The following is a 27,238-nucleotide window of genomic DNA, read 5'->3' on the forward strand; positions in this document are numbered from 1 at the left end:
AAAGCAGCACTCTGTGATAAAAGTTATCATCCCAGTACGCTGGGAGAAAGAAGCCAGTGCTCTCTGCCCATGTTCTGGTAGGAACTGTCTGAAAGGATCACCAGGGGAGGACGGCAGCATCACATCCTAAGCACTGCTTGGAAGCTCAGTACAGAGCCAGCCTCTGGACAAGGTGAAAGAAAAATGCTGAAGGAACTCACCATATCCATTCCGAAACAGCACCACACTGACATTAGTTGGAAACAAAGAGGCCACAGCAGGAAGAGATGTAGTGAAATATACTATTTTATTGCTGCACACATGCTTACACATTTCTTCTTAAATATATTGTTGCTCTGATAAATTTTACAATCTTCTTAATTCCACAAGTGGCTAGTAGTAAATAAAAGGGACAGAGGCAACAGAACACAAAAAGGACACTGGCAACAGAAATAAAATCCTACATTGTTTATTTTGTGATAAAATTATTTGCAGCAAGAATAAAGTGAAATCAAATCTACGTTTTGACCTGGCTCATGTTAATTAGAGAGCTTGCCTGCATGCTGACCATCTGCTTACACATGCTTCTTCATAGCCTTATTTTGCCAAAAGGGACGGGGAGCTAAAAGGACCCCATGTAATTGGACAGTGCAGCAGGGCTCACAGATGTGACCACTAAGTGAGAGCAGACAGAGGAGGCATGTGCTCGGCTGTCTGCATGGAACTGCACTGCTGGGGGGCAGACCAAAAGGCCACGCTGACCTTTCTTCCCACGAGCACAACTGCAGCCTCACTTGCTGCATGCTTAAGGATGCAGGAATGGAATTATTTAAGAGCAGCCATATGGAAAATGCTTCCCAGCACCGTTGCTCCTCCTTTGCTTTCCTCCTGCTCTGCACACTGCCGGTGTCCGTTTAGCTTTAGCAGCTGAGGCATCCGCTGAGAAAAGAATGAGCACATTCCTTGGTAATCCTGCTTCTGCATCTCGTTCAGTACGAACAGAAGGCAAAGGCCACGTTCTGCTCTCCAGTGGCTCCATGTGAGCCTCGTGCAGGGCTGTCACAACGATCGCTGTGGAAAGTCGACTACCAAGACATCAGATGGGGGAATTTATGCAGGAGAAGTAGAGGAGATGCGATAAACTAAACATCCTGCTTATGTTCAGTGTCATCTTCAGTCATAAATGGAGGAGAAACACAGGGGATGAACCAGCTGGGCTAAGCTGTCGTTTCTGTAGGAGATGAGACTGACACTTTGCTGTGCAAGAAAGTAGGCAGTTCTGCTCTTCCACCCTTCTTTGCCCAAAATATCTGGGACATCATATCAGCTCTTTTTAAATAGTCCTTTCCCTCCTTATATCTACTGAGATGCCTTTATCAGTTCAAGTTGCACTGGGCTCTGTGGTGGTCTTGTCAAAGCCATACTGAGCTTGGAGATGGACAGATACATACATCACCCACTCACGTACCACACACAGCTCCTCCCCATGACCCACCACACCAAACATAAGCACACTCCTGTTGCTTCCATACAGCAACACACCTGTTTCCCCCACCCATGGCTGCAGAAAGCAAACCACAACAAATCCTCCTAATCATCCTGGAACTGAAGAATTGAAGCAGCCGTGCAGGCATTGTCGTAAAGAAACCAATTAAACACAGAAGAGCACAGACACCTAGGGTCCAGTTAATCTCACTGCACCCCATTCCTGCCCAGCTAGCTCAGTCCCCAGCTTCTGCTAGTGCAACTCAATCTTGACATGATTTTGACAAAGTCCAGCTCCTCGAGTGCAGCAGTCGAACCCCAGTGAGACTTTCTCAGTGAATGCAGCCTGCCTAGTGCAAGTGGTGCCTGAAGCCTGGCCACAAGCGCACACAGCTTCAGTGTGTGCTGGGTACAGATGCCCTGAGCAAGGGCGGCAAGTTTGGTGGGAGCATAAGTGCCTCACCAGGTGAGATCAGTCATCCACACAGCAAATCCACACTTGCAGCAAGTTCCTGCTGAACAGTGGAGCTCCAAACACTTTCCTTATTGCATGAAGCACCATCACCTTTACAGGAAAAAACACCATGGAACTGTGGGGGACCAGTGCCCAGTTCTCACCTCCAATGCTAAAAGCGCACTTGACATGGATTATTTTAAGCTCTCACTGCACAGAGTGACCAAAATGACAATCTGTATTAGTAATGGCAGCCACCATCTGTGCAAGATTCCCTGCGTGCTTCACACAATGCTTTTTCTTCTTCCCAACTCACAGCACAGCACAGTATACCCAGCCTGAGCCTTGGAGACCTGAGACTCTCCTAACGTGCCATTCCGGAGACAAACAGCTCTCAGGACAGCCTGCTTGGCAGGCAAAGCTTTGTGCAGGGGTACTGCCTGCTGATCGGTGCTGAGGAGAAATAACATCATTACCCTCATTAGGAGTCTAGGGAGACGAAGAGATAACATGACCTACTGCAGAACACAGATTCAAAAACATTCATTAGTACAAACAGTGAGTTTCCTGGAGAACAATGAAGCTACAAGGCTGAAGTCTGAGCAAAGCCACAAGGTCAAAGAGTGGGACAGCTGCCCCTGAGAGACCCAAAAGGCCCCTTTTCCTTTTTTTAAAAGACTTCTGGTGACCCCTCTCTCCTGATCTACCAGGAAGTCTGTTTTGCTCTACCACAACGGACCAAGAAAAAGAGAAAAGTGCTGTTTCCAATAAGAAGGCATTTCCTGTCCCTGTTAAGGAGACAAGGGGCCTCTCCCTTCTTTATGCATTGAAAGCCACTGCTTTCTAGGAAAAAAAGGTCTGTGGTCTTTACTGTAGTCCCAAAGACATTTGTTCTGGAAAAAAAAGCTTTTAAATTATTCAGTTGTACATCACATGCATAACAAGAGAAATATCAGATCTTTGCTCTATATCTCCCTCCTGATTGCATATATGTTGTCCATCTGTCAGATCCCAGGTATCTAAAAATCTGAACTTCTCCACTCCTCCAAGTGAAAATCCAAATACCAACACTTCAGAGCAATGAAAAACTAGGGATGATCTGAAAGTAGCTTTGGCATTTTTTCACCTAAGAACTAGAAAAGCAGGTGAAAACAGCACCTTCCTTACAGCCAAGTGCTCATGCATCTCCGTTAGGGAAGTGCTGCTTACCTTCTCCAATCTTATAAAGCTAACAGTGAAAGAAAGGCTATCTCCTTTCTAATACACTTATTCGGTAAGTTTAATCCAGTTTTCTTCTGCTGCTGCAGGCAATTCAACAAATATTCTGGCATGAACCAGTTTCAGAAGTGTGCTTTTGGGTAACAGAAAGGATGGATCCTAACATCAGGCAGTAGCAAGTACCCCAGCACAGCTCCCTCACCCCCACGACTTGCAGTCTCCTATCCACGCTGTATTGCACAAAGCAGCAGCTACTAAATTAGGCTGAGCTTTGGGAGCTACTTCTGAAAGGAGAGACAAAAACAAAATAAAACCAAACACAAACCAGACATGCAAATGTCCAGACATAAATAAATTAAAAAGAAATCATGCCTGAAAGTGGATGGAAAGGAGGACAAGGTAGGGGGAAAAAGAAACATTCAGACACTCAGATGTTCTTGCACTCTGAGCCAACCCACCAGGGGGTTGTGCAGGCTGCATATGACAGGCAGGGTTTGCACATCAACACTCAAGCCCTATACTGGCCAGGAGGCTTTCCAGAGCTTCAAGTTTCTGGTTGGCTTCCTCGATGGCACTGTAAGTCTGCACGTTGCTAGTGATGTGGAAGCGGATGTCGTCCACCAGGGGAATGGAGTCGGTCTCCTGCCGTTCCTCCACAGCCTCTGCGTTCTCCTTCACAGCGGTCACAAACTCCTCCAACTCCACCAGCTGGGTAGGGTGGACAAAAGCATCGTTAGGAAGACAAGGCAGCAAATAAAGACAGGTAAAGGGTTGGGATAATGAGCTTGCCCAACACTGAGAGAGCCAACAGGAAAAAGGAGAATGCTAAGGGCATATGGAAACTCAAACCTTCTCATCTATTCATCTTAAGGAGTATTCTCTCCAGAAAGCTCCCAGGCAGGAACTGGCAGCAGGAGCCATGAGATACTGCCAGACAGCTTTGAGAAATGTCTTGCAGCAGGCAACACAGCAGTCACTTCTGCCCAATTCAGAACCAGGAGACACAGATGACTTTGTCTCCACTGTGGCTCTCAGCTGCACCATCAACAGCCAACCAGCAGATCAGCAGCAATGAACTGCTCTGTGCTCTGCCCAACCTGACAGAATCAGGTCATCCGTGAATGATTTTGTATCAAGCTCCCCAAGAACATGTAGTGTGCTGAAGGGTGAGAGGCAGCTTCCATCTGTCTATGTGACTGAAGTGCACCTGGGCACAGCAGGTTGCTGAGTCCCAGTCCACGCCATACACACTGCCAAAATCTTACCCTGTTGCCATCATCAGTGCTTCTCCGCAAGATGCTGGCAGCTGCTGATGCTCTAACAGCTGGGGTGGCACCATTTGTGCTAACACCCTTAGGAAGGCACATTGCTGATACTGGGTCCAAGGACACCCACTCAGGTTTAGGAAGGAGAATGCAAAGGGCACATATAAGCAAAGCTCTACCTTGCCCAATTACTACTTGGGATATCAATTCAGCTTTCAAACCAAATTCCCTTTTAAGTCAGAACCTGGATGCCTACTGGTGCATTTATCATCCCCAAACTATACTCTGTACAAAGTAACAGTGCCAAAATTATTTCCTTCACTGCTTTCACAATCCAGGAAGAATTTCACACCTTTCAAGTTGCAGGTGAAAATGTTACATTCCCATGTGAGCTATACAAGCCATTAATAGGACAAAAATACCCCATAGATTCTAGTTTGTCCTTCTGCATAGCAACTTAGTCTACGAGTTCTGAACTTCAAGCTATAATCATTCCATGTAATACTTAAATGGAGCCTCATAAAGAAAACTTCAGTGTTAGACTCATTATTTCTGGCTGTTCAACAGCAAATTTCCCCAGTGAAAGCCTCTACTGTTATGTTTATCATCCTGGAGGAGAGAAGAGATCATACTGATTACTCTTTTTGACAGCAATATGCCAGGAAGAGCATCCCTTCCCAACTCGTGCACACCACACATCTCCTGAACCAAGCTTCCCCACAAACCCATTGGGTTCAGTGAAAGTCACCTACCCAAAGCACCTGCAGAACTTTTTCAACAAGTTTTTCACCTCACAGTCCATGGTGCTGCACTAGACAGCCATCAGCACTTGGCTCACTGCAGTGACACTGCACCCGCCCTCCTAACTCACCATGTGCATTCCAACTCAACAGCTGCTCTTTTTCAGGAGGCACATTAAATCATTAAATCAGAGAGGCAACTATCTATCGCACATCGAAGTGCAACCACCAAATCTGCTGTATCTATGGCCCTCCGTGCATTTAGACTGATGGGCACACGTGTAAGTGCAGTGGGGGATGGCTCTGCTACCTTCTCGATGATCTTTGCCATGTACTCCGTGCACTGGTCCTCTAGCCGGGTCAGCTGGAACAGCTTTGCAATCCTCCAGATGCTGACAACGTTGTCTTCATCAAGGATCTGTGCCAAAGTCCTGCCACACAGGCGCTTGAGCCCGGGCAGCAGGTACATGTCTGCCACACACAGCACATCGTAGGCGTTTTCTGGGGACAGCTGGCAACAGCAAAGAGGGAAATTACAGCCCAATCCTACCCACCTCTCTTGTCACCAGCAAACTGCCTTCTTTTTGTCTTAGCGGAAATTCCCTGAAACGCTTCTTGGCCCATTCTGCGATAGAGGTTGTAAGGAGAGGTAGGAGCTCAACTTGTCAAGGCTAGGTCTTCCACTCAGTCACTACAGAGGAGCTCAGAATGCTGCAGAGGCAGCTTGCTCAGCACCAAGCAAGAAGTTTGGCATTCTGCAGCTTTCCCCACTAAGCACAAAGCAATGCTGAAGCACCGCTGCACGCTGGCTGCTAAGAAATGTTTTGCATGGCAATAGAAGGAGGTAGCTTTTACCAGAGGTACTGAAAGTTGTTCAAAGAGATGGGCTAGCAGAATAGAGCACCTTGTTCCAACAGGGGCTCTTCCTTTCATTTTCTAATTTTAGACTCCCATTTTGTGAAAAATATGCAAAACTCCCTTAAGTTCCTTCCCCAGACTGGCTCTGTGAAATCAGTCTGCACATCCTCCAGTCCCCACTCTCATTTTCTTCTCTTTTGGAAACTTCTGACCTCATCAAACTAAACCTGCAAGGCCCAACTCAGCCTGGAAAAGGGAATGAGAAATCTGAGTGCAAGCACTACAGGGATCTAAGATCAAGGATCTCACAGACAAAAGGACACAACTCATCTATGCTTCAAGCACAGCTCTCAAAGTTAGTAGTAATCTCTAGCAGTTACTGTCAGGATGAGGACAGGCACAATCTAAAACATTTCAAATCCAGCTTTGATGCACGTGGAGCCTTCGATCCATCATCAGAGCTGGATGAAGAACACAGAAGGAACACATCTAGTGGCACAGGCATATATCCAAGGTCAGAAAACTGTGTGAGACCCAACTAGCTGAGAAACCAACTGTACATCAAATACTACTGGAGTTTTGGGAAGCATTCAAACAGAACTAAATTCATGCACCAGATGCTCAAGGTTACACTGTTTGTAAATGGCCTTTAACATTTTCAGGCTCTTGAGGGAGAGAACCAGACTCCCATTTCCTTCTTGGGGATTTTTCTTCCTTCCAAGCAGCAGAGGGATAAAAAATGCCATAGGTAATGCTGGAGACACCACCTCCAGCTCCACTCAATCTCTCCCCTCTGTCTGTGCAAATACTATTTTTGTCAGCAATCTGCGTCACTAACCTGGAACTACAGCTTCTTTCTGCATAGTTCTGTTCCTGCTAATGTGAAGTGCAAACAGTGCAGGATGAGCATTTTAACAGCCAGTCTACAGAATACAGCATATCCTGGCTGTGGAAGAAGCAAGGACACTTCTATACAGAGATCAAAGCACACTGGTCTAAACTGATGAACTCTACTGCAGCACAGTCCATTGCCCTGCTAACTGTTCAAATACTGCTGTCCACATCTACATGTAGTTGCTCACTCTGACAACTGCAAAAGGCTGATTATTTCTTCCCCTACAGCTGTCCACACTGGTGTTTGGACAAGCTACTCATAGCAAATGTCTCAGCAGTATAACAACCTGCAACAGCTGTGCAGAAGGATGTAAGATGTATTAGAAGCATGTAATAGGTGCTACAGTGCCACAGTGGTGTAACAAAGCTCTTGGGGTTGTTAATCAAGTGCTGCTTTGTCCTTTTGTAAGGCTCCAGGAACCTCACAAGCTGGAGGTGTTTGAGTCAGTAGTATTGATAGCAGCAGATTTCAGCTGTTAGATCAAGGACAAACATAACAAATGTTCCTCCATAAACCCCCCTGGAGCCCACACAAATGTTCTGATTACCACTTCTCCTTCCACCTGGAATCTTTTCTATCCTCTGTACACAGTCCTCCCTCCCACTGCAAGTACTGTCGCTACTACAACACAGAGCAGTTGTAGTACTTGTTTGGAAAAAGAAAAGCAGAAGTGGGGTACTGATACCTGGCTGGAGAAACACTGGCTAGGGAGAACACTCTGCCTTCAAGTGTGGAACTTCAGCTACATTCCTGTTTTCCTGACCACTCTTCCTGCTACCTTTTCAACAGAACTGAACTCTGGCAGAAGAAATCATGTCTTGGTTGCACACACTAAAATCCATTTTGCACAGGAAACGTAGAAAGACACAAGACTCCTTACATTCCTACATGTTGTTATTGGTCTGTTTTCCTGCTCTAAGTGCAGACAGAGCAGCTGGGGCACCCCTTGGAAAGCAACAGCTGCTTGGGAAACATCCTTCCTGTAAGCTGTCATGAGGAGGGCAGACAGACTGAAGAGGTGCAAAGGAAAGAGTCTTGAGGTCAGGAGCATCTTCAAAGCTCTCACGCATGCTGAATACATCTCACTCTACCGTTTATTCCTGGCTGCTGCACAGAGATGAAGAGATCAACAGAAACAAGGTCACAGCTGTGCATGCTCTCTGTACATGGCAACTTACACAAGAGCATGACTGCTTCTTTGGAAGAAGTGACACTGACAGGTGCAGCAGTCTCTGATCACAGCCCTAATGCTAGAATGTGTTCTGGCATCTTGTAGTTAGACTTATGGAAAGCATATGCCACAAAATCAAAGCAGGAAGCTGCTTGAACAATGACATTTGCTGCACCTTCCATTAAGCTCAAAACAGTTAGGGCCATTTTGTCCTTGCTTGCAATATGGAGCACAGCAAGGCATTGGTCTCCCAGCGGAACCTTTGCCCACCACAGCAGTAACAGTGGCAATAATGACTTGCTACAAATGGAAAAGTAGGCTACAATGCCAAGAGTAAATAAGTAGGAATCTCTTAACCTTTCCATCTCCAGACGTGTTCAATCTGCCATCTACTGGCAGCTCCCCACCTTATCCTACCAGAACCCAAAGGGGAAATTAGTAAAACTCTGCATTTACCAGACCAAATGCAAGCTTATTTCCAAACTTCTATCATTTTGGATGAAAGAGTAGGGATTTGCTTCCCGAATGTCACGCACATAAATCAGCTGCTGACTGGCTCACAGCAAGGCCCATTACGTGAGCCTCCTGCAGTAGCAGAGCAGGGGAGTGGTATTTATGAAACCACCTCCAGGATGTTGTAGAAAAACACTGCAGTGCACACCTCCAGAAGTAAACAGCACAGGAGAAAATGCTCTATGACTGGCCTCACCTCTGTGTCATCACTGTAGATATAGTAGAGGACCCGGATGAAGATATCTTCAGAGATGTTGTGGAGAGTCACCACAGGGATGCTGGGCTGCGTCTGCAGCTCCTCACTCTCACAGAAATGATCTTCAAGAAGGGCTTTAAAATAATCACTGCGACCACAGAAAAATGCCTGGAGAAGGAAGAAGGGCAAAACCACTAGTAACGACCTCTTCTCACTACCACACACCTGTCAGAAGCTGCTCAAAGATACTTCTGACTCTGATTCTCCCTGTATTCTGAAGCTGCACCTCCAGTCTTTTGAGTGAGAGCTCTTCTTCCCTTTTTCCCTACTTCACTTCTAAGTATCCTCAGAACAAAAAAAGCATTTGTAAACTTCACAAGTAGCATGGGACTAGAGCAGGATATTGAGTCGAGGCTGATCTGAAAATCTATTCTTATTGCTATTTACTTGCAAACCAAACATTCCCCTATCGAGGCACTGAATTCACAAACCAGTGCTAGGAGATTCCACAACTGTAAATGCTGTATCTGAATTCATGAATGTATCTTCTCACCTCCGCAAGAAAAGCACGATTTGCTGTTTCATTAAATGTTTTAAATAATCATTTCCAGCTGCAGTGAGACTTCTGGTATTCTAGCTGATGAGGCAATGCTGTTTCTGCAAAGTGCATTCAGCACTGGAAGAGTGGACTTAGGGCAAAGAAGGAAGAGAACAAATTATAGCACAAGTACCTTGTGGCATAAGAAGTTGTAATCTGCCACCCGGAAACACACATCAGGACAGCTATTGAAGTTGTCAGTGCTGTCAAACGGCAACTCCCCGAAACCAACCTGTGAAGAGAAATCAGAAAGTCCTATCTTTAACATTCCTGCTATAAACATGCTCAGGACCGTGAGTTTGGACCTCTTGGTCTCCCCAGACACAACCACCCATCTGTTCTCACACCACAGAGCACCAGAAATACTGTGAACAAAGATTTTAATGGGAAGGACTGGAGCGCAGTCCTTGCACTCCTGACAGAGCTATTCCTGGTACAACTTACAGCTGCTTCTTTCATCGATGGAAACTCCATACACCTCCAGAAATCATTTCTGTGTTTCCTAGCAAGGCAGACAATCAAGTGGAGGTGAAGTTCATTTCATGTAGCAGGCATCATAAGCCTCCTAGAGCTTTGGACTAGCACATTACTGTGTAGATGTACAGGTGGATGTAGTAAAGTATAGATTACATAGATGCATACACCAGCTTGAAATGGTCTGGCTACGATTACTGCTTCACTTCAATAATATAACATTTCCAAAGCACATTTTACATTCCTCATTTGATTTCCAGCCAAAGATAGTGTTGTTGAAGTATTAATACTCTAGTGAATTATTTTAACACCAACACACCTCCTCCCAGTCCCACATGCCAACAAAGACAGCACACACACACAAAAAATCTGTTGGCCTTATGTTATTTTAAAGTGACGCTTCCGAATGTTTTCATTTTCACCTTATTCTATGTACAGGGTAATTCAGTTGTTAAAAAACAAAAAAAGAAGTTTGTATTCACAGTCATGTAACCAAGACAATTAATCTCTGGAAACAAAAGCTTCCCCCAGTTCTTGCTTTCCAGACACGTGCCCTGGCCCTGCCTGGGACAAGGAATTCAGTTTATTACCACCATCTCTCCTCCAGGAAAGTTAAATCCCAATTTTGCACCTGGGAGAATCCTGGGCCAACCATAAAGACCACTCTCTCAGCTGCAAAGGACCTAAGCATCATTTCCAGCATGCCTGCCTCAACCCTACCCGAAAGCAACTTACTTGCAGCTTTATTGAGGAGCTAAATATCTCCTCTCCCCAGGACTAAACAAAGACACAGCCTGCAATACATTAAATTGGTGCTCTCGGCCAAAATTAGTTTGTATGCAATGGGGTTTCTCTCACAAAAGCTCTATAATGTTGGCAAGGCTCCACGCTGGCAAAAGCTCACACCACCACCAAACATGTCAATCTGGCCCCATTCGCTGAGCTGCCAGTCCAAAGCAAAGTTTGGCAGCCTCTGCTTCCTATCAGCTGAGAGTAAGCCCACTGACATGCAAATTGGGCACATGCTGCCACAGAAATGCCATGTCTCTGCTACCAGTCCTTCACTTGCACCCCCCACCAGGAGACTTCCCTCCCAGAAGACACAGCAACACATTGGGCACTGCACATTTGATCTGTTAGCTTCTTTTTATGTAGCTCTAATACAATGGCCACCTCCTGTACCAAAGATGAGACAAACTGCCCCATCTGTGATTCCCCAGGCTGTTATTTTGCTGTTATCCATATCTCACATTTCAAGGCAATTAATAACCCCCAGGCTGGGCCCTGCAGGCACACTGTGGCAGCCCATTGCAAAAGCCAGTAGCCATGATACGACTGCACTTGTGTTTGCCCTGCTGCCACCCCCATCCTATGCTCACTGCTTCAGTGCTCTCTCCTAGAAATTCTGACACGACAGTCATGGCTACAACTTCACAGGCAGATTACGAGCAAGCCTACAAACAGACTCTGCACAAGAAGCAACTCTTTGCAATACAAGAAGCTTAGCTTCAGATACGAACTCCCCAGCTCCTTGCACACCCCTTCTTTCCTCTCTTTTCATTCCCCAAATGCAAATCTTGGAAAGGAATCCGCCCCGCTGGGACGACCACAGGAATTTATTCATTTTGGTTTGTCTCCCAGAGGACAAAATGGTACTGGCTGGACGCCCACCTTCTAGCCTTGCCTGGTCCCCCCTCTGATACTCAGGTTTACAAGGTCACTTCCAACTCCTGCCACAAAAGCAGGTTCATGTCTTTGTCACTCCTATTCAGCATGAAGGGACTTTGCAGAATTTTTCCTTTTATTCCCCTTTTACATCTCAACTGCTTCAACTCTCCTCCCCTGTCACACTTGAGGAATTTCATCTCCCTTTCAGGGTCTCCCTATAGAAGAACAGTTTACTCCCCCGTCCCCATTCAGACAACCATTTTAACTCCAACTAGGCAAAGCACAGCTGCCAAAATTAAGTATATTATCCAGAGGCAAAAGCAGTCTAGCCTACAAGATGCAAACACCTTCACAATAACTCACCACACAGAAACATTCTCAACATTTCTTATAGCATAAGACAGCGTGAATATTTACAGCTGTTACAAATTTGCTTTTAGTGCTTAAATGTGCCAGAAATGTTGCCAGAGGCATAAACACACAAAACAGCTCAGTGACAGCAATCTGTACCCTGGCCAGCAGATTATCTCAGCAAGAAGATTCAGCTGTAAATAAATTACAACACTAAACACAAAGGTTAATGAGCCAAGAAGAGATTACCAGCCCATAATCAGATGCAAGTGGACTGGATAAAAAATCTGTTAGTAAGTCGCAGTATTTCTGTTAATCTCTCTCTGACAAACAGAAAAAGTAAAGCTTAGGAATGACAGCCGTGGACATGGGTGCAGGGACTTCATTTCCAAATGTGTAAGAATGACCTTTATTCCAAAGATGACAAATTATCACATTTTTTGTAGCCACACCGCATGCAAAATATGGATGGAAAGAAGAATGTGTTCAGGGCACACTCTGATCCTCCTGATTTCATCTTGAGTTGGAAAATAAGACTTAAGCTAAAAGGTAACGACAAAGCAGTTGCAAAGAAGCAAAGTGCATGCAGTGCTCTGTGCTGGATCTCTAGCTCAGAGGTCACCTGGCAGACACGAGATGAAGAGCTGGATGGACAAGGCAGTGGGAGGCCACTTGGCTTTTAATGGTGCTTTAACTAAATCTGACACTGCAGAATTTTATTGCAAGAAATCAGTGAAGCAGCTGTTGTGGTCAAAAAACTCTGGCATTCAAATATCAAAGATGTCAGGTGTAAATTATTTATTTATAGTCAAATGGAAAGTAGTGTACATCCCAATTTCTTTTGATACAGCATCATATAAAATCAGCAGCTCAGAGAGGCTCATCAAATTCTGATTATTACCTGAACTGCCAACAAGAAATGCTGAGTTGTACTAGAAGCCAAATACCAAATACTGTGCTCTGCAAGAGCCAGAAGACCTTTCTGTTTCCCAAAGAACACGGATATTTGTGCATGACTATTCAGCAGTCCCTGGCATTTAAGGTTAAGTGCTTTGTATATTATTCCTTGTATGGTACCAGACTCTATAAGAAGAAAGGTGTGGGATTTCTCTGTCTCAGGACAGAGATGTCTAAAGCACAGAATTCACCAATTTGCAAGCGTAAGGAAGAGATAACGAGGAACAGAATGATGACCTATGTGTATATACTCGTTGTAAGTTAATGGAAAGAAAACAAAAAAAAAGCCTGGAGAGAAAAACAGGAGAATCTTAGAATTTACCAGACTTGAGCAAAGCACCCACATTTGTGCCTGGCATACAAATTGTCCACTGAATGCCAATGCCCTCTTCACTTTCACAGCTCTAAGGAGACTAACGCTGCTGTAACTGCCTTCTCCCTGGTCTATGAGCATAGCAGTAAAACCACAACCCACAGAGGCATTCAGTGCTGTAAAATGATTATATTATTCCAAGTTTCATATTCTCCTTTCAGTTCCTATTCTGCATGAAAGAATTTAAAGGGAAATGAAAACCTTAACGCTTACAGGAGTGTGCTAAAAATACTGGAGAACAGCAATCAAACAGAAAGCATTCTTTTTATTTGTGAAGCGACTTAAAATGTACGTAAATTTCATTGTTCTAAAGCCCACAATCAATTTCTTAATTTCTAGGGAGGTAGCATTATGGCTTACTTGCAGGACTGCCTCCCTGTAAAGCCTGCAAGAAAGTATATTGAAAGCCACAAATAAATGCAGTTATACAGGAGAGGAAGCTCACATAGAAATAATTTCTGTGTAGGTAGATGGAAATTTGATACTGAAGAAGTCCTTCCATAAAGCGTTCAGCACTCAGAGAAATTTTTCTGCCAACAGGCAATGCAAAGAATGAGGGAATATTGCAAGTAAGAATCCTTGTCCAGCAGGTTGGTCACATCTGCAGCAAACAAGTCAATTCAGCAGAGGATGAGAAGGAAAAAGAAGAGGCAAACTTGGCTACGTCACTCAGTCATGCAAGCTCTGGGCATAGCCACCAAAGATGAGTTCATATTATTAAATTCAGTGCTTGGTATGAGAGAGAAAGAGAGAAAGAAAAAGACAGTAGACATAAAAGTAAGCTGAATCTGCTGATAGTACAGAAAGCAACAGATTCAGGGAGATTGAAGGGCACCAATATTTAACCTGTTCTCCTATAGCTGGAAGTGAAGATCCACAGATTTGAGCCAACTGTATTTAAACATAATGATCTCCAATCTCTGCTCTGTGCCAACCAGACATAGTTATGAAAAGTATATCTACTGCCAGTCAAGTTTAATTTGCTTCAGAGGAACTTATTTCTGCTGAAACCTGCTGCAGCGTGTCAGTTCTTCCTAAGAAAGCTCAGCAAGCCATCTTTCTGTATGTCCCTTTGGGTAACAGTGCGTGCTGACAGCACATTCTGACATGCAAGAAGGGTGGTAGAGAGGTAGAAAAAGAGTGGGGCCAACTCTCGTCCCACTGTAGTCAATGGAGAAATGCCCACCAAGCACATGGCAAAAGTTTCATTTACCAAGATCACCGCTGGGGGGAAAAATGCAAGTGAAAGGACCAGCATCAACGGTCTCATTAAACAATTTTACAGCACTTCCAAGCAATAAAATGCTTCAGCGTTTACAAAATCAGCTTGAAGCATTAACACCAGCAAACAAGCAGCCACTAAACTCAAATGAGGAGAATGCGATTGAACACGTGAACGCATCACAGCCCCACAGAGATGAGAAGTAGTATAAATGCTCCCTACCCGCAGTTCTGCTGGCAGGGCGCAGTCTGCTAGAAGAGCCAGATCTTCCTGCAGCCGGCAGTTACCTGTGGGCTCAATCGTCAGCACTTTCACACAGGTCCCTGGCTTGGAAGAGACTGGAAGAAGCAAAAAAAAAACAAACAACAAAGAGTAGAGATGCCTAAATTCCTATACAAACATTCTCTCCCAGTTAGAGAAAAGAGACTCCAGGAAACATCAGTCTTATTGCTGTCTATTGCAGTAAAAGCTAAACAAGTGACTCTTTGTAAACATGATACAGCATCCCTTGCTCCGATTGGTGAGCAGGGCTGGAAGGATGCAGGTCTCATCTCTCCTCAAACCTTCTCTTACTCCGTGCGCTAGAATATGATCTGTAACAAAACCAAAGTTGCTACAGATATATTTCAAGCCAGCTTGTTCTCTGCAACCCTTGCTATCGATTACACTTGAAGACTGTCCTACAGACTGCCTCTGATCCCACAAGAGCCACCCACACAATGAATTCCCCAGCTGACCACCCCTACACTGGCTGTATCACCTATGGTACAGCGCATGCCAGAGAGCATGCTGTTAAAAAGAAGCTGCCCCCAGGCCTCTCTGCTCTGCCAAGTGCTTTCACAGGTGCTATTTCAGCTATGCCATCTTAACTCCATTCCTGAGAATAAAGGAATTATTCTTGTTTAGGTAATAAATGCACATGGGTTTGTTACCTACTCTCTACCTGTAGATCCATAGCACTATGACCCTCAAAACACTTGGACTCAAGTGTGCCTTTGCTGTTTGCAGATATTAAATAACCACTGCTAGTACCCCCGATATACCAAATAAACCACACAGAGATGGCAATTTCATTTTTCAGGCCTAGTGCATCTTCCTGTCTTGCCCTGTGACTCAACAGGGCTGATTAAAGAGACACAATATACACACTTTCAGTTCTGTGGTCTTGCTATGACCAAAGCTGCTGGGGAGCTCACTGAAGCCAAAATTACTTCTGCTACTTTTTTTTTAATTCAGCCTTGCTGTACACCTGCAGTCCCCCAGACTGCTGCCACGCCACACAGAAGGGTTTGCTTTCCTTGCTGCTAAAGCACAAGTCTCCAGTTTGCTCCAACATCAGCATCTCACCCACTGAACAGAGAAGGCTGGAGTCCCTGCAGAAATCACTGGGAAGATGATCTGCCATCACGTTCAAACCTGCCATGCCTCCCCTTTGCTAGCACTGCCTCATTCAGGAAAAAAAAGCAGCCTACTGTAGCACATTTAATCCCTTTTTCCACTGGAAACAGCAATGTAAGCTTGTAAAACTCAAGCCTTAAGAAATCTTCACTGCTTTTGAACATTCAGCTTTGTGAGTAAGGAGAGGAACACTCCAACTTCAAAGCAGCGGCAGACCAAAGTGTGTCCAGCTATTCCATTGCAACAATACAGCTGTTAGCACAGCCTTTCCTCTTTCTGGCCACCTCCCTCCTACAGTTCACTGCCTCAGGTTTGTGTTTCAAGTCAGCATGCTTTGGCTGAGGACTGGGGCACTAAGACATTCAGGAGTCTCCGTGCACAGGCAGATGGATCAGCAACTGCAAGGTTGCGGTGAGGAATGCTTCAGAAGGAGCTACAGAGAAGCAAAGTTAACTCTCAAGGACAAAAGAATTAAGCTGCAGCATTCAACACAACTTCTGACAGGTATGATTCACTGCATTAAAACCCCTCGCAGGTGAATCACATCACCTTGAGACCTCATTTCTCCTGACATTTTGCACAGCACTACACGAGCTGTCAGATGACTCTGGTGGGCCGTGGGCGAAACAAGACCACGATGTGCCACACAACAAGTTCTCCACCTCCTCCTTGCCATTACTGCTGCACCCTTCAGATGAGCCACAGCCGTATCTCAAATGGGCGGAATATCCCAGAAAGGTACTGGAAGAGGAAGGAGAACCTACCAGTACAACGCAGTCAGGTTCCATCATTGCTGAACAGAGAGCTGCTGCAGCAAGAGACAGACTGCTCTACTAGCACTGAGTGCTACTTTCATACAGGGTAAATAAGCCAAAAAGTGACCTGGCACCTACATAAACATAACTGAGGGCACTTTCTTGAAGAGCCCTGTCCATTTACAGACAGCACGAGGGAAGGAAATTTCTCACTGTGCAATTAGAAATTCTTTCTGGCACAGAGAATCATTTATATTTGTGTAGTGCCCATTACAACAGTCGCCAAATCAATCAGGCTCTGCAGCACTAATGGACCAAGCGAGTTTGAAGCAGTAGTCAAGCAAAAGAGTTCTTCTCATGGGATCTACAAAGCATCTGTGCGCTTCCATAGCAGCAAGGGAGACCAGTGATCTGTCTGAGAAGTGCATCTATCAGGAGACACTTCAGACTCTGCGTCTCTCAAAATCCAAGAGCACACAGTTGGTCTCACAAGCGACTTTCTCCGAAGAGAGACAAACAAAAGTGACAGAGCAAGAAAAAGCTGTTGGCCGCAAGCAAACAGCAGGGACCAACACTTCTTGTAAAAAGTGGGAATTAAGGGTTTTCTGGAAAGGGCAACATAAACAAGGCAAGGAGCCAGGGGGAAATAACCCAGCCATGGCTGAGAAAGAAGCAATTTTGTCTTCATTTCCAGTCTAGCCTGGCTGGATAGCGCTGAACATCACCTATCAATTCATCAGCTGCCTTTGCTTCCACTGCTCAATATTTCCTTGCAATCTTTTGTTCCAGTTGAGCCTATATATTGGAAAAAACAGACCAAAACAAACACCCAAACTTTTCCAGAATGGCATTACACAAATACCTGCCTTATACATCTTTTCCCAATGTCACAACAAATTATTATCATTATGATTCTGTACATTCAGTGCCTCCATATGAAGACAAGCATCACAAATTTTGCTCTAAAGATTTTTGCCCCACAGCTTGTAGAAATAACTACAGAATATCTGTTTTTTAATATATCTACTTCTGAAGGAAGTGGATTATGGGCCTAATCTGGAAAAACCCTGTTGGAGCTCTTCCAAACACAGTTTTGCAACAGTTTTCCTTCTTACAGACACAGTGCAGGAAAATCTATAGCATTCACAAAGCTGCCTTAGGTACAATACAAGGCCCTAGGTCAGCCTTTCCAGGGTTTTCCTAAACTGCAGTCTGTGGATGCTAAGTCTTAAGCACTTCTGAAATGCTGATTATCTACATAACAAGATTGCAGAGACTGCAGTTATCTACTGGAACTGTGCAGGCTTGAATTCACATATTATATTAGGCATGTTTCAACTTTATAATACAGATGCAAGACAAGATCCTGCTCTGCAGACCTGAATCAGATGTCTGTTCCACAGAAAACACTTTGAACAGGCAGGCAGTCCTAAAGTACAAGAGGAACAGAAACGATTTGTCAAGTGTCAGCCATGATGCGATCTCAGGACTGCACTACTTTAAACATCTATAATTCTTGTCTATTTTTCTGGAGAATATGAGACAAAAACATTTAACAGATCAATCAGCAGTTCTGTCTATTCAGTCGAATCCAACCTGTCATAAATAAAAAGCAAGGCTCGCACTTCCACCACTGCTGTACACACATTGATTATGCCTAACGTCAGGCCCCAGAAATGAATACCTCCTACCTGACAAAGAAACCAAATGATTTGTTCTGTGTCACCCAGGAAGTTTATATCACACTTGTAAGTACAACTTATACCTGGAACTTCCAACCACCATGAGGTGTTACTTCACCATTTTCCATTTCTGAGCCTGAAAAGAAGTCAGTACTTTTGCAGTTTGCCAACTTAACCACTAGACTTTCTAATCCTTGAGTTTCCAGTGAATGGCTTCACACAGCCAGCGAATTATCCACCTTGTTTTCCTGTCACAATTTCATACGATGTTTGAACTTACTGTATGAAGGTGGAACGGTCACCTCTAGGGTCTCAGTTGAGGAAAAAAAAAAAGAAAATGATCTGCAGCATCTCACTGGATTACTCTGATACCAAAAGATAACACAAAATAATTCTGCCACTCAATTTTTTATTTTCTAATCATGATATTCATCACCACTCCCTTTTTCCACCAATTGTTTAATCAAGAAATTGCTTACACTCACTCATAGGAAGAAAGCAACAAATATATATATTTAATTTCTAAACGTGTGTTAACATTTGTGTGGCTGAGGTAACATTTACAACACAGCTTCCACAATGCAAGGACTTACAGCCAGATCTATACGAGAACAGCTGTATTGTGGTAACCTAATTGCACGTGCCCAAGGGGACACATATACATGGCAGTATCTTCCATGTGATTTGCAGATGAGGAAGTTCTTGAGGCAAAAGCATTGTGCCTATCTGTTAAGCTCTGCAACTTTAAGGGGCTGAATAATCTGAATTCGTAATTCAAAAGAAAAAGCTACAACAGCTACACACTTAGATGAAGGAAAAAGGTGCTACTGATTTATTAACTGCAAACTACATTATCTACTTGAAACAAAATTAACTTGGTGGAAGTAAAGGAGTTAAATGAGAGCACGAAACGCAAATCAGATTTTTTTTCAGCCAGAAGGTTTTGTTACTAGGTAATTTTTTTCTTTAATGACTAACACTGCTTTCTCCTACTTGTGCTGTTCTGATTCTTCACATGTCCTTTTGCTTGAATTAGGGAGATGAATGATAAATTTCAGCTGTTGGTTTTCATGCAATAAGCTGATGTCATGATTAGATCACAAGCTCTCTGAGTTATAAAGAGCTATCAAAAAGAGGACTGAATCATTCCATGTTGGGCACATACGTGCATCATGAACACACGTGGCCTTTCAGAGATACTTCTCTGCTCTACAAAAGCAGTGTTGTGTTTTTTTCTGCACCTCTTCTGAGCCAATTATCAAATGTTTTCCTTTGGTTAAGAGGCAGCTAAATGCACAAACAGACTTCCAATTGTACTTTTTTTTATTTATTATCTCCCCTGGGATTTCAATAGGGTCTCTGCTGAAAAGCACTTCCCAATATACCCTACAGTGTGCCAGTGAACGGCTGGCAACCAAGCAAAGTCCTGCTGCCATGGCTGTTCTACTATAGTGAAAACATTCAATACAGATGATAAACATCTAGCATATGCTAGAAACCACTAGGCTACCCTACAGAGAGCATATGACTGAAAACTACTGAGCAAACACGGGAATTCCTGAAACAGAATCAGTTTCTGGAAGCCCAAAGGGCACCATGATGCATCTCATCTTCCTCTTTTTCCCTCAGAGGGCGCACACACACACACACACATAGCAGAGACAACAGCAAGTAAAGTGCTTACCAAATTCATAGACTTTTTTACATTTGGTCTCCAAGTCATCTATGAGGTCCTGCAGCCGACACTGCTTGGCTAATCTCTTGCAATCATTTACATATTCTACATCAATATCGAGACGACCTGTCAAGGAGAAACGTGAACAACTCTTTTAATCCATATCACTTAGGTGTAAAAGTGGCAAATTCAAGCAGTGAAGACTAGATGGCATAGAAATTCATTAATTAGTGCTTCGTCTTTCAGTCAGGTTACACTCATTCCAAGAAGCTGAGATTTGCTACCTCACCAGTCCCCACCTGGTACAACGCAGTTTGGCATCTGATTCACATTCCCATCTTCCACTGTCCACCCTAACAGCCTCATTCAAGAAGTCAAAGATTTAACAGGTTTATTCAAAAAGGCACCTAATTCTCTCAGAAAAGAAAAAGAGCACCACAACAGCAGCACACATGACTGCCACCATGGGTTTTCAAGCTTAGGGTGAGAAAAGACTTTAAGTCACTACATTGTCATCCCAGAATCTTTTAGCATCACTGAAAATGTGAGGAGCAACAGTTCTGAAAACACTGGACTGGAGGACAACCTTGAAGTTATTTTCTGGCACCACCTCCTGGCCTGAAGCATTTCAGCACTCAACATGCCTACAACACAACATCTGACTTTTTGGTGGAAGTTTTCTTGAAGTTCAACTTGCACTCAGAAAAAATGATCAGCCAGCAGTCAAATCATTCAGGGTGCATTGCTCAGATCTGTCAGACTGGAAATGCCCTGCATAGGAACCTAGGTTTTCAACAGATATGGAAATATTCCAGATGATAAATTTATTTTCTGTAAGTTAAAAGTACATTCTCCACATTCATTCAACCAAAGCTGATTTTTTTTTAAGTGGCTGTAAAGCTCTTGGTAGGACAAGAACTGGAAAAAGGCACAAACTTGGAAGAGCTGCAGATTGCTCACATTCTTCTCTCTGCCAGCAGAAAGGATACATTGGCTATTTATGTATCAAAACATGTCTGTCTGCAAGCCAGAGCCACCCAAAATGTGCTAGAGCAGAGGGACAGACAACAGCCTCCCAGCCACGTTTACATACAGTAAATGATTTACCTGTGTACAGATACTGCAGCAGAGAGCCAAAGGCTGTGGGATTAATCTAAAACAAAATATGAGAATGTTACCTTGAGAATTACCAGGAATTTAATAACAAGCTTGAAACTTGCCTGGATACAAACATGATCCTGCTCAGAAAAAAAAAGTTGGAGGGAAAAAAAACAAAAACCCACAAACACACCCCACCTAAATGGCACTCAGACACAGGAGTCTGACCACCCAATTTCCTTGCTTCTTGCATCAGTGATGCTGCCACTCCAGTTGGTTTACACAGCTCTTCAAATGGATTGGCTGCTACTAATCCATGTGCCCAGGAGCCAGGACCAAACTAACAGAGGTGCTCCGAAGACAGTCTTAATGCAGACTCTCTGAAATCCGGTCTTTTACCGGTCTCAAACATTTCCAACTCTTCTTTTTAATTTGAGAGGCTGGCTATGTTCTTACAAAAGAGAAAGGAGAGACATTAAGTAATGTCCTGAGAAACTGGAAGTATGTTTTCCACAAGCAGCTTTGCACTGCCACAATTAAGCTAGAGAAACATGTGCCAGAGTATTGGTGATTAATGGATGGAATGCACTTAACGGCCTATTTAGTTCTTGCTGTAAATGCAACAAAAGGGACTCAATTAGTGCCAATTATGGAGGTGATGTCTTCACTACAGACCACCTGTCCACCAGGAATTAGACAAATTCAACTCATCCCACAGAGGAGCTGCGACGCAGCTGGCAGATGGTAACAGCTACCTGCTACTGCAATTAATTAAGCTATATTTGAGCCCATGATAGAGGGAACAAAGGCAAAGTATGCAGTCAACATGCCTTTTGTCATCTGAACAAGATGCTGTTTTATGCAGAGAGTGCCTTCACAAGTGTTTCTCCTTACCAAGGGTCACGCTGAGCTCCAGGAGCTACACACTGTGGAAATTAACCCTCAAATCATCCTTCCCACTCACTTTTCTCATCCAGCTGAAATAAGAAAGAAAAGCTAGAATAACAGCCTTGCTCACCAGCGGGTGCTTCAACGCTATCATGTTCTTTCCCTTCCATTTGGTCTCAAACATTTCTGCAAAGTAGGCACTGCGAGCACTGAGAATGCAGCGGTGGGCACAGAAGGATTTGCCATGGACAATGAAAACGATGTCACTTTGATAACCCTGCTCCAGCAACCTGTAGGGAACAAGAAGAGAGGAAAACTGTTGCGGAATCAAAAAGGAAAGAACGGACCAAAGCTAGTGGGAGACATGGCACAGTTAGGCTCCAAATGAACAACAGGTCACAGAACGAAGGGGAAAAAGGGTTTAAAAGACTGACTGTTTTGTCTAGAGGCCTCTTATCAAATAGGATGCACACACTTTCACGAAAGAATTACTCCACCACCAGATACGGTGCAGTTATCCTGCTCTCAGGCCGCTGTCAGTGTGCATGCCCTGACCATGAAGCAAACAGGAGAGAACTTGAGATGACACACCCTTAGATGAAGGAAGGATGTCACAGCCATGCAGCACAGGAGATTACCACACAAGAGATGAAGCCCTGTTTGTGTTTGCACACCCATGCCCTCCCTCATTCTTTAAAAGGAGAAATATAAGATCGCTACTCAGACGACTTTTGGCATCCATCACCAGTTTCCTGATACACATCACCTCCTCAGCTTCTATTTTCACAAACATCCACAAAAGGTCAAATGACGTAGAAGTCAGGCATTATACTCCCTTCAGAGAGCAGGACTGATGTCCAGAAAGGTGTGGAGTCATAAAAGCAGCTAATGTCGAAGCACAGTCTTGAATGCTGACCTCAATTTTTCTGCCACTAGAACATCCTTTTTACTAATGTCTTGCCCAAAACAAAATAGAAACAGTTACTTTTCACCCCCTACTGTTGTCTTTTGTATCAATCTTAATGCAAGGATTGCTCAGAACGAGAAGTGGAAAACAGCACATTTTGGTTTTCATGTGAACAGAAAGAAAAGAGCAACTTCCCTATAAGAGAGCCTAAAGAAGGCCCAAACTGAGTATCTCAGAAATGAGTATCTCACCTCTTAGCACTGTTGGAAACCTTGGTTTGTAGGCTACTGCACTTTTGGCCTGAAATTTAATTTTAGATGATATTTATCCTAAATAGCTGATGTGTTTTAATGGTCTGGTTTGACATTCTAATATTTCTGCACTAGAAAGACCAGCTTTGCACTGTCTGTGGAGTCTGTACCAAGGGTCACTAGATGCCGTATCCGAAATGTTTGTATACCTGGCAGTCAACCCTTAGGGCATGGAGGAACACCCCTTAGGAAGCCCTACATGCCCACGAATAAGACAGGGTTCTGATTAGCTGACTTTCAAACCCACCTTTAACAGAGAGCTTAAATATCTAAGTTAGCAGCTGAGGAATGAAGGCAGAACACACAGCACGTGGAGCTATTCCGTCTGCTTACCGCTGCAGGAAGACATCGTAGTAGTCTCTCTTCATGCACTTTGCTGTGATCTGCTTGTACTCCTTCAGCACACGCCGGATGGCATCACTCAGCGCTCCGTACAAACAACGCTCCCCATCAAATGTGTTTGCCTCACATTTTGCTCCTGCAAAATGGCAACAGATACACGTCAGCAGGCAGCTGCATCTTTCACGTGTCACTGAATGATCACTAAACAAGTGTGACACCTGGCTGCTGACGTTTCACCGTGATCTCTTATGCTACTGTGCTTTATTATGAAAATTCAACTCCCCCTACACCTGCATCACCTAATGCTGTTCTTCCACCACTTCATTCCTTTCTGAAGACATCATGACTCATTTATACTGATTTTGGTAATAAGTGTCTCAGCACGATTCCAGCAGCGTTCAGAAAATAATCTCACTGCAGAAAGCATGACCACCTACTGGACTTTAACAGCTCCTTCAGAAGGCATTTCTGCCTTGTACAAGACACCTCTTTAGAACAGGCTGTGCTAGAAATTTGAAGGACACTTGCATTTTCCTATTTCAGAAACACATGTGGGGTATATTAAGGTGCACGGAATGCAGCAAAAGGTACACTGAATGCACCAAGTGTTAAGGAACTTGGGTGCTGAGAACCTAAGGGGCAAGCACTTTCCATGACAGTTTGCCTTACTTTTAGCAAAATGCCTTTGCATTTCACCTTTGAGTCCTGCCTGAAGCAAGGCTAACAGAAGACTGCAAGAAAGTTTTATATGGGTTCCTCAAATGAAGTACAATTCTTACACCAACATACTCCCAAAAGAAATGCACACTTCCAGAACATTAATTGTGAATTCTGAAAGTCATGTTGTCCCTTAAGTTAGCATGGAAAGCTTCCCTGAAGTAAATTCAAGCAGCAGGTGGTCTGCAGAAGGGGTCAGGATGATCTGCAGTGACCAGAGAGTCCCAAAGGCAGCCAGAGATCATTGATCAGATAGTTCATTAAAAAAGAAGCTTCCACAAGCTACATTTAGAACAATATTGTCTCCACAGACAAGTAAGAAGAAATATAACTGGGACACTTTTGCTCACCATTGGCTAGAAGATAGCGTACAAGGTCCTCATGTCCACAGAGGCAAGCATAATACCTGACAATAACAAGAGAGAGAAAATTGAAGATATAATAGGATGCAAAATTCAGTGTTTGGGCACAGCACGCGAAATTTAGCACTGAGCTTCCTGTGATACTTTTGGAAGATGGCTGCTCACAGGAGCGAGGAACTGCTCCCAAATAACATGTAAGCCTGACCCCAGCAATTGAGTAAGTAGGATCTGTTCCCAGAACTTATAGGCACTCCTGTCTTGCAAGGAAATCTCAAGGTCCCAGTCTGAGTTCCGCATCTTCTGTTGCACCACTGGCTGCCAAATCTGCCTCCTCATTTTAACAGAGTTCATTTCATGGGCACTCTGCAATCCTACTGAACTCTCAGGAACACTCCTTTGGATGTCAGTCTGATTGCTGCATAATGTGACAATGAGGAAATAGCATTCATATCACACATAAACACACCCCTCAAAGTCTTCTTACAATATTTTGTTACTTCCTTCACAATCTGAGGCTTTCCTAATTCACTATCACAAAGAGCCCAAACTGTCCTACAAATTAGGAGAATCCTGTCACCTGCACTGTAGCCAGCAAATATGGTTTCATTTTGGGAAGTTACTCCATATTCTAAATACGTTGCAGATGTCTAATGCTGCTTTGGAATTAGGATGCAGGAACTTACAAAGTTCACGTGATTCTCCTCAGCATCAGCACAGATTCCTCACCACCTATGGCAAATTCACAGCCTTGCCAGACAGCAAACCCACCATCACTTCGCATTTCATCAGGTCATACCTTCATCTGACAAGGCATGCTAGAATGCCATTGACCTTAATGGAAAAAAAAAAAGGCCTACCCAGGACAAAAACAAACTGCTCCATCCAAGTTATTTGGTCACAAAATTAACTGTGCTTCTCAGCACTATGCCAGCACGTGTCCCTTAGTGAGACAAAGGCACATTTATCACAGCACCCACAGAGGAGAGCAGCAGAAATATGCAGCCAAATCACCTACAAAGCAGAACCCAACTCATTTTGTAACAGAGCTCCCAGCTGTGATGCAGAGAGAATGAAAGAGCCGTGACAGCCCTGCCCTCCCTCCCACCCAGCCAGCACTCTAGGGTGCAGAACTCACAGAGGTGTACTGTCCCACTTATCACGGACATTGATTTCCACATCTCGCTGCTCAAGAAGGTATCTGGAAGAGAAACAGGAGCAAAGTCATATCTTCATGCAGTTGCTCACTCAGACATGTTCTCCTCTTTAAAAACACCCAAGTTTGAGTTTGTACAGTGACTTCCAAAGGCACAACAGGATCTTGCATTCAACCTGGGGAGACATCAGCTGTGGCTGAAGGGGCATCAGGCAAATCAAGGAACTGCAGCACAGGTTGGTGGCTCCTTTGGTCTTCATTTGTGTAAGGGAAGAAAGGAATCAAATCCACTCCTGCTGACCCATAACAGGGCCAGAGCCATAAGAAAAGTAGGAGCACTTCAGCAGTACCTTCATATCCTCCTAAAATGCTCACAGCCTGGATACTCACGATACGTGGCCAAACTTAACAGGGCAAGGCTGGACTCCTTACCCTGTCTGCGGCTTTTCTTTCCATGACACCAGTGTCACTCCAGACTGCCCTTAATTCCTGTCGCTCCCTTATCCTGCTCACTTATCAAGCACTGCCAACTCTTCCCCTTTGGCATCTCTAGAAGCCAACCTTCTCCTTATGCACAGGTCTTCCTCCCAAGCAGCCTGGCTCTTATTACAGCCCATCCCCACCTACAGTGACAGCCGTCCCTCTGAGCCACATGGAGGCTCTCAAACATTCTCCTCACCCACATCAGTTCCTCCTTTCCCTTCCTCCATCCTTCCTTCCTTCCTCAGCCTCACCTGACTGCCCACTCAGTTCCGTCCATCTCAGCCCACTCTGACTCCATGTGGAGCTTGTCCCCTTTGCTTTCAGTGTTCTCAGACTGATAGTTTCTCCCTATCACGTCACTGCTCGCTACCTGAATTCTCTGCAAGGTCACCCGCAGGGCCCCTCATCCTACAGCTAAGCCGCACCGTACCACTGCAACGAATTAAGCCGCTGTAAGCGTACAACTGGTACAAACGGCCACCAGGCCTCACCCACCAGCAGGAAAGGCGCAAGCTCTGCCAGCCGTCCCACACCGTCGCCCACAGAGGCAGCAGGCTCGCGGTGCCCGCCCTGCCGCCGAGGAAGGAAGGCCGGGGATCGCGCAGGGCGAGGCCGCGAAGCGCCCACACCCCCACAGCCCGAGCCCCGCTCACCGCACGCGGCTCACGTCCCCCTTCTTGCAGCTGGTGAACAGATCGTTGGTGTCCATGGCCGGGGCAGGCCGCGGGGCGGCGACGCCGCATTGACTCTGAGGGCGGAGGGCAGACGGCCGGGCCGGGGCGCGGGGCCGGAGGGGCCGCGGCAGCGACGGGACGGAAGCGGTTGCGGATGTAAACACGGAGCGGGCGGGGCGGCAGGAGAGGCTCCGCCGCCGCGAGAGGAAGTGAGTCGAAGCGCAGCGCCCCCCGCGGCTCGGAGGATCAACCGCCGACCTGCAGCTGCAGGTCCGAAGAGGAACGCGGGGACTGCGCGTGCAACGGGAGCGAGAGCAGGGGCTGCGCTCGGGTCAGAACGGGCAGGGGACGGGGGACGGGCCGGCTGTGCTGCTGG

The 27,238-nt window shown here is 44.9% G+C and overlaps 1 protein-coding gene across 2 annotated transcripts; it reads right to left on the reverse strand.

The window, feature by feature from the left end:
* Nucleotides 1–267: 267 nt before the first annotated feature.
* On the reverse strand, nucleotides 268–27,033 carry ABTB1 (ankyrin repeat and BTB domain containing 1). Of its 2 annotated transcripts, none has more exons than XM_052678788.1 (12): nucleotides 26,842–27,033; nucleotides 25,688–25,750; nucleotides 24,541–24,596; nucleotides 23,465–23,609; nucleotides 22,044–22,203; nucleotides 21,035–21,080; nucleotides 19,937–20,053; nucleotides 14,640–14,755; nucleotides 9,506–9,604; nucleotides 8,775–8,942; nucleotides 5,452–5,652; nucleotides 268–3,844 (listed from the first exon to the last, which is right to left on the reverse strand). In XM_052678788.1, the coding sequence occupies exons 1-12, from the start codon at nucleotides 26,895–26,897 to the stop codon at nucleotides 3,638–3,640; spliced, it is 1,434 nt and encodes a 477-aa protein (XP_052534748.1). In that variant the 5' UTR covers nucleotides 26,898–27,033; the 3' UTR covers nucleotides 268–3,637. The 2 variants fall into 2 exon arrangements, with proteins under 2 accessions (XP_052534748.1, XP_052534749.1); XM_052678789.1 differs by lacking the exon at nucleotides 26,842–27,033 and adding an exon at nucleotides 26,684–26,785.
* Nucleotides 27,034–27,238: the final 205 nt, after the last annotated feature.

Source organism: Tympanuchus pallidicinctus, unplaced genomic scaffold (genome assembly GCF_026119805.1).
Source record: "Tympanuchus pallidicinctus isolate F22 unplaced genomic scaffold, pur_lepc_1.0 scaffold17, whole genome shotgun sequence".
Taxonomy (NCBI): Eukaryota; Metazoa; Chordata; class Aves; order Galliformes; family Phasianidae; genus Tympanuchus; species Tympanuchus pallidicinctus.

Bases quoted from the DNA above. Each gene is read 5' to 3' on its own strand.
- ABTB1 (XM_052678788.1), bottom strand. From the start codon at position 26,897: ATGGACACCAACGATCTGTTCACCAGCTGCAAGAAGGGGGACGTGAGC. The intron at 22,204-23,464 runs GTAAGCAGACGG...TGTTCCCTACAG, and splicing joins TACGATGTCTTCCTGCAGCG to GTTGCTGGAGCAGGGTTATC. The intron at 21,081-22,043 runs GTGAGCAAGGCT...ATTTTGTTTTAG, and splicing joins TAGCGTTGAAGCACCCGCTG to ATTAATCCCACAGCCTTTGG.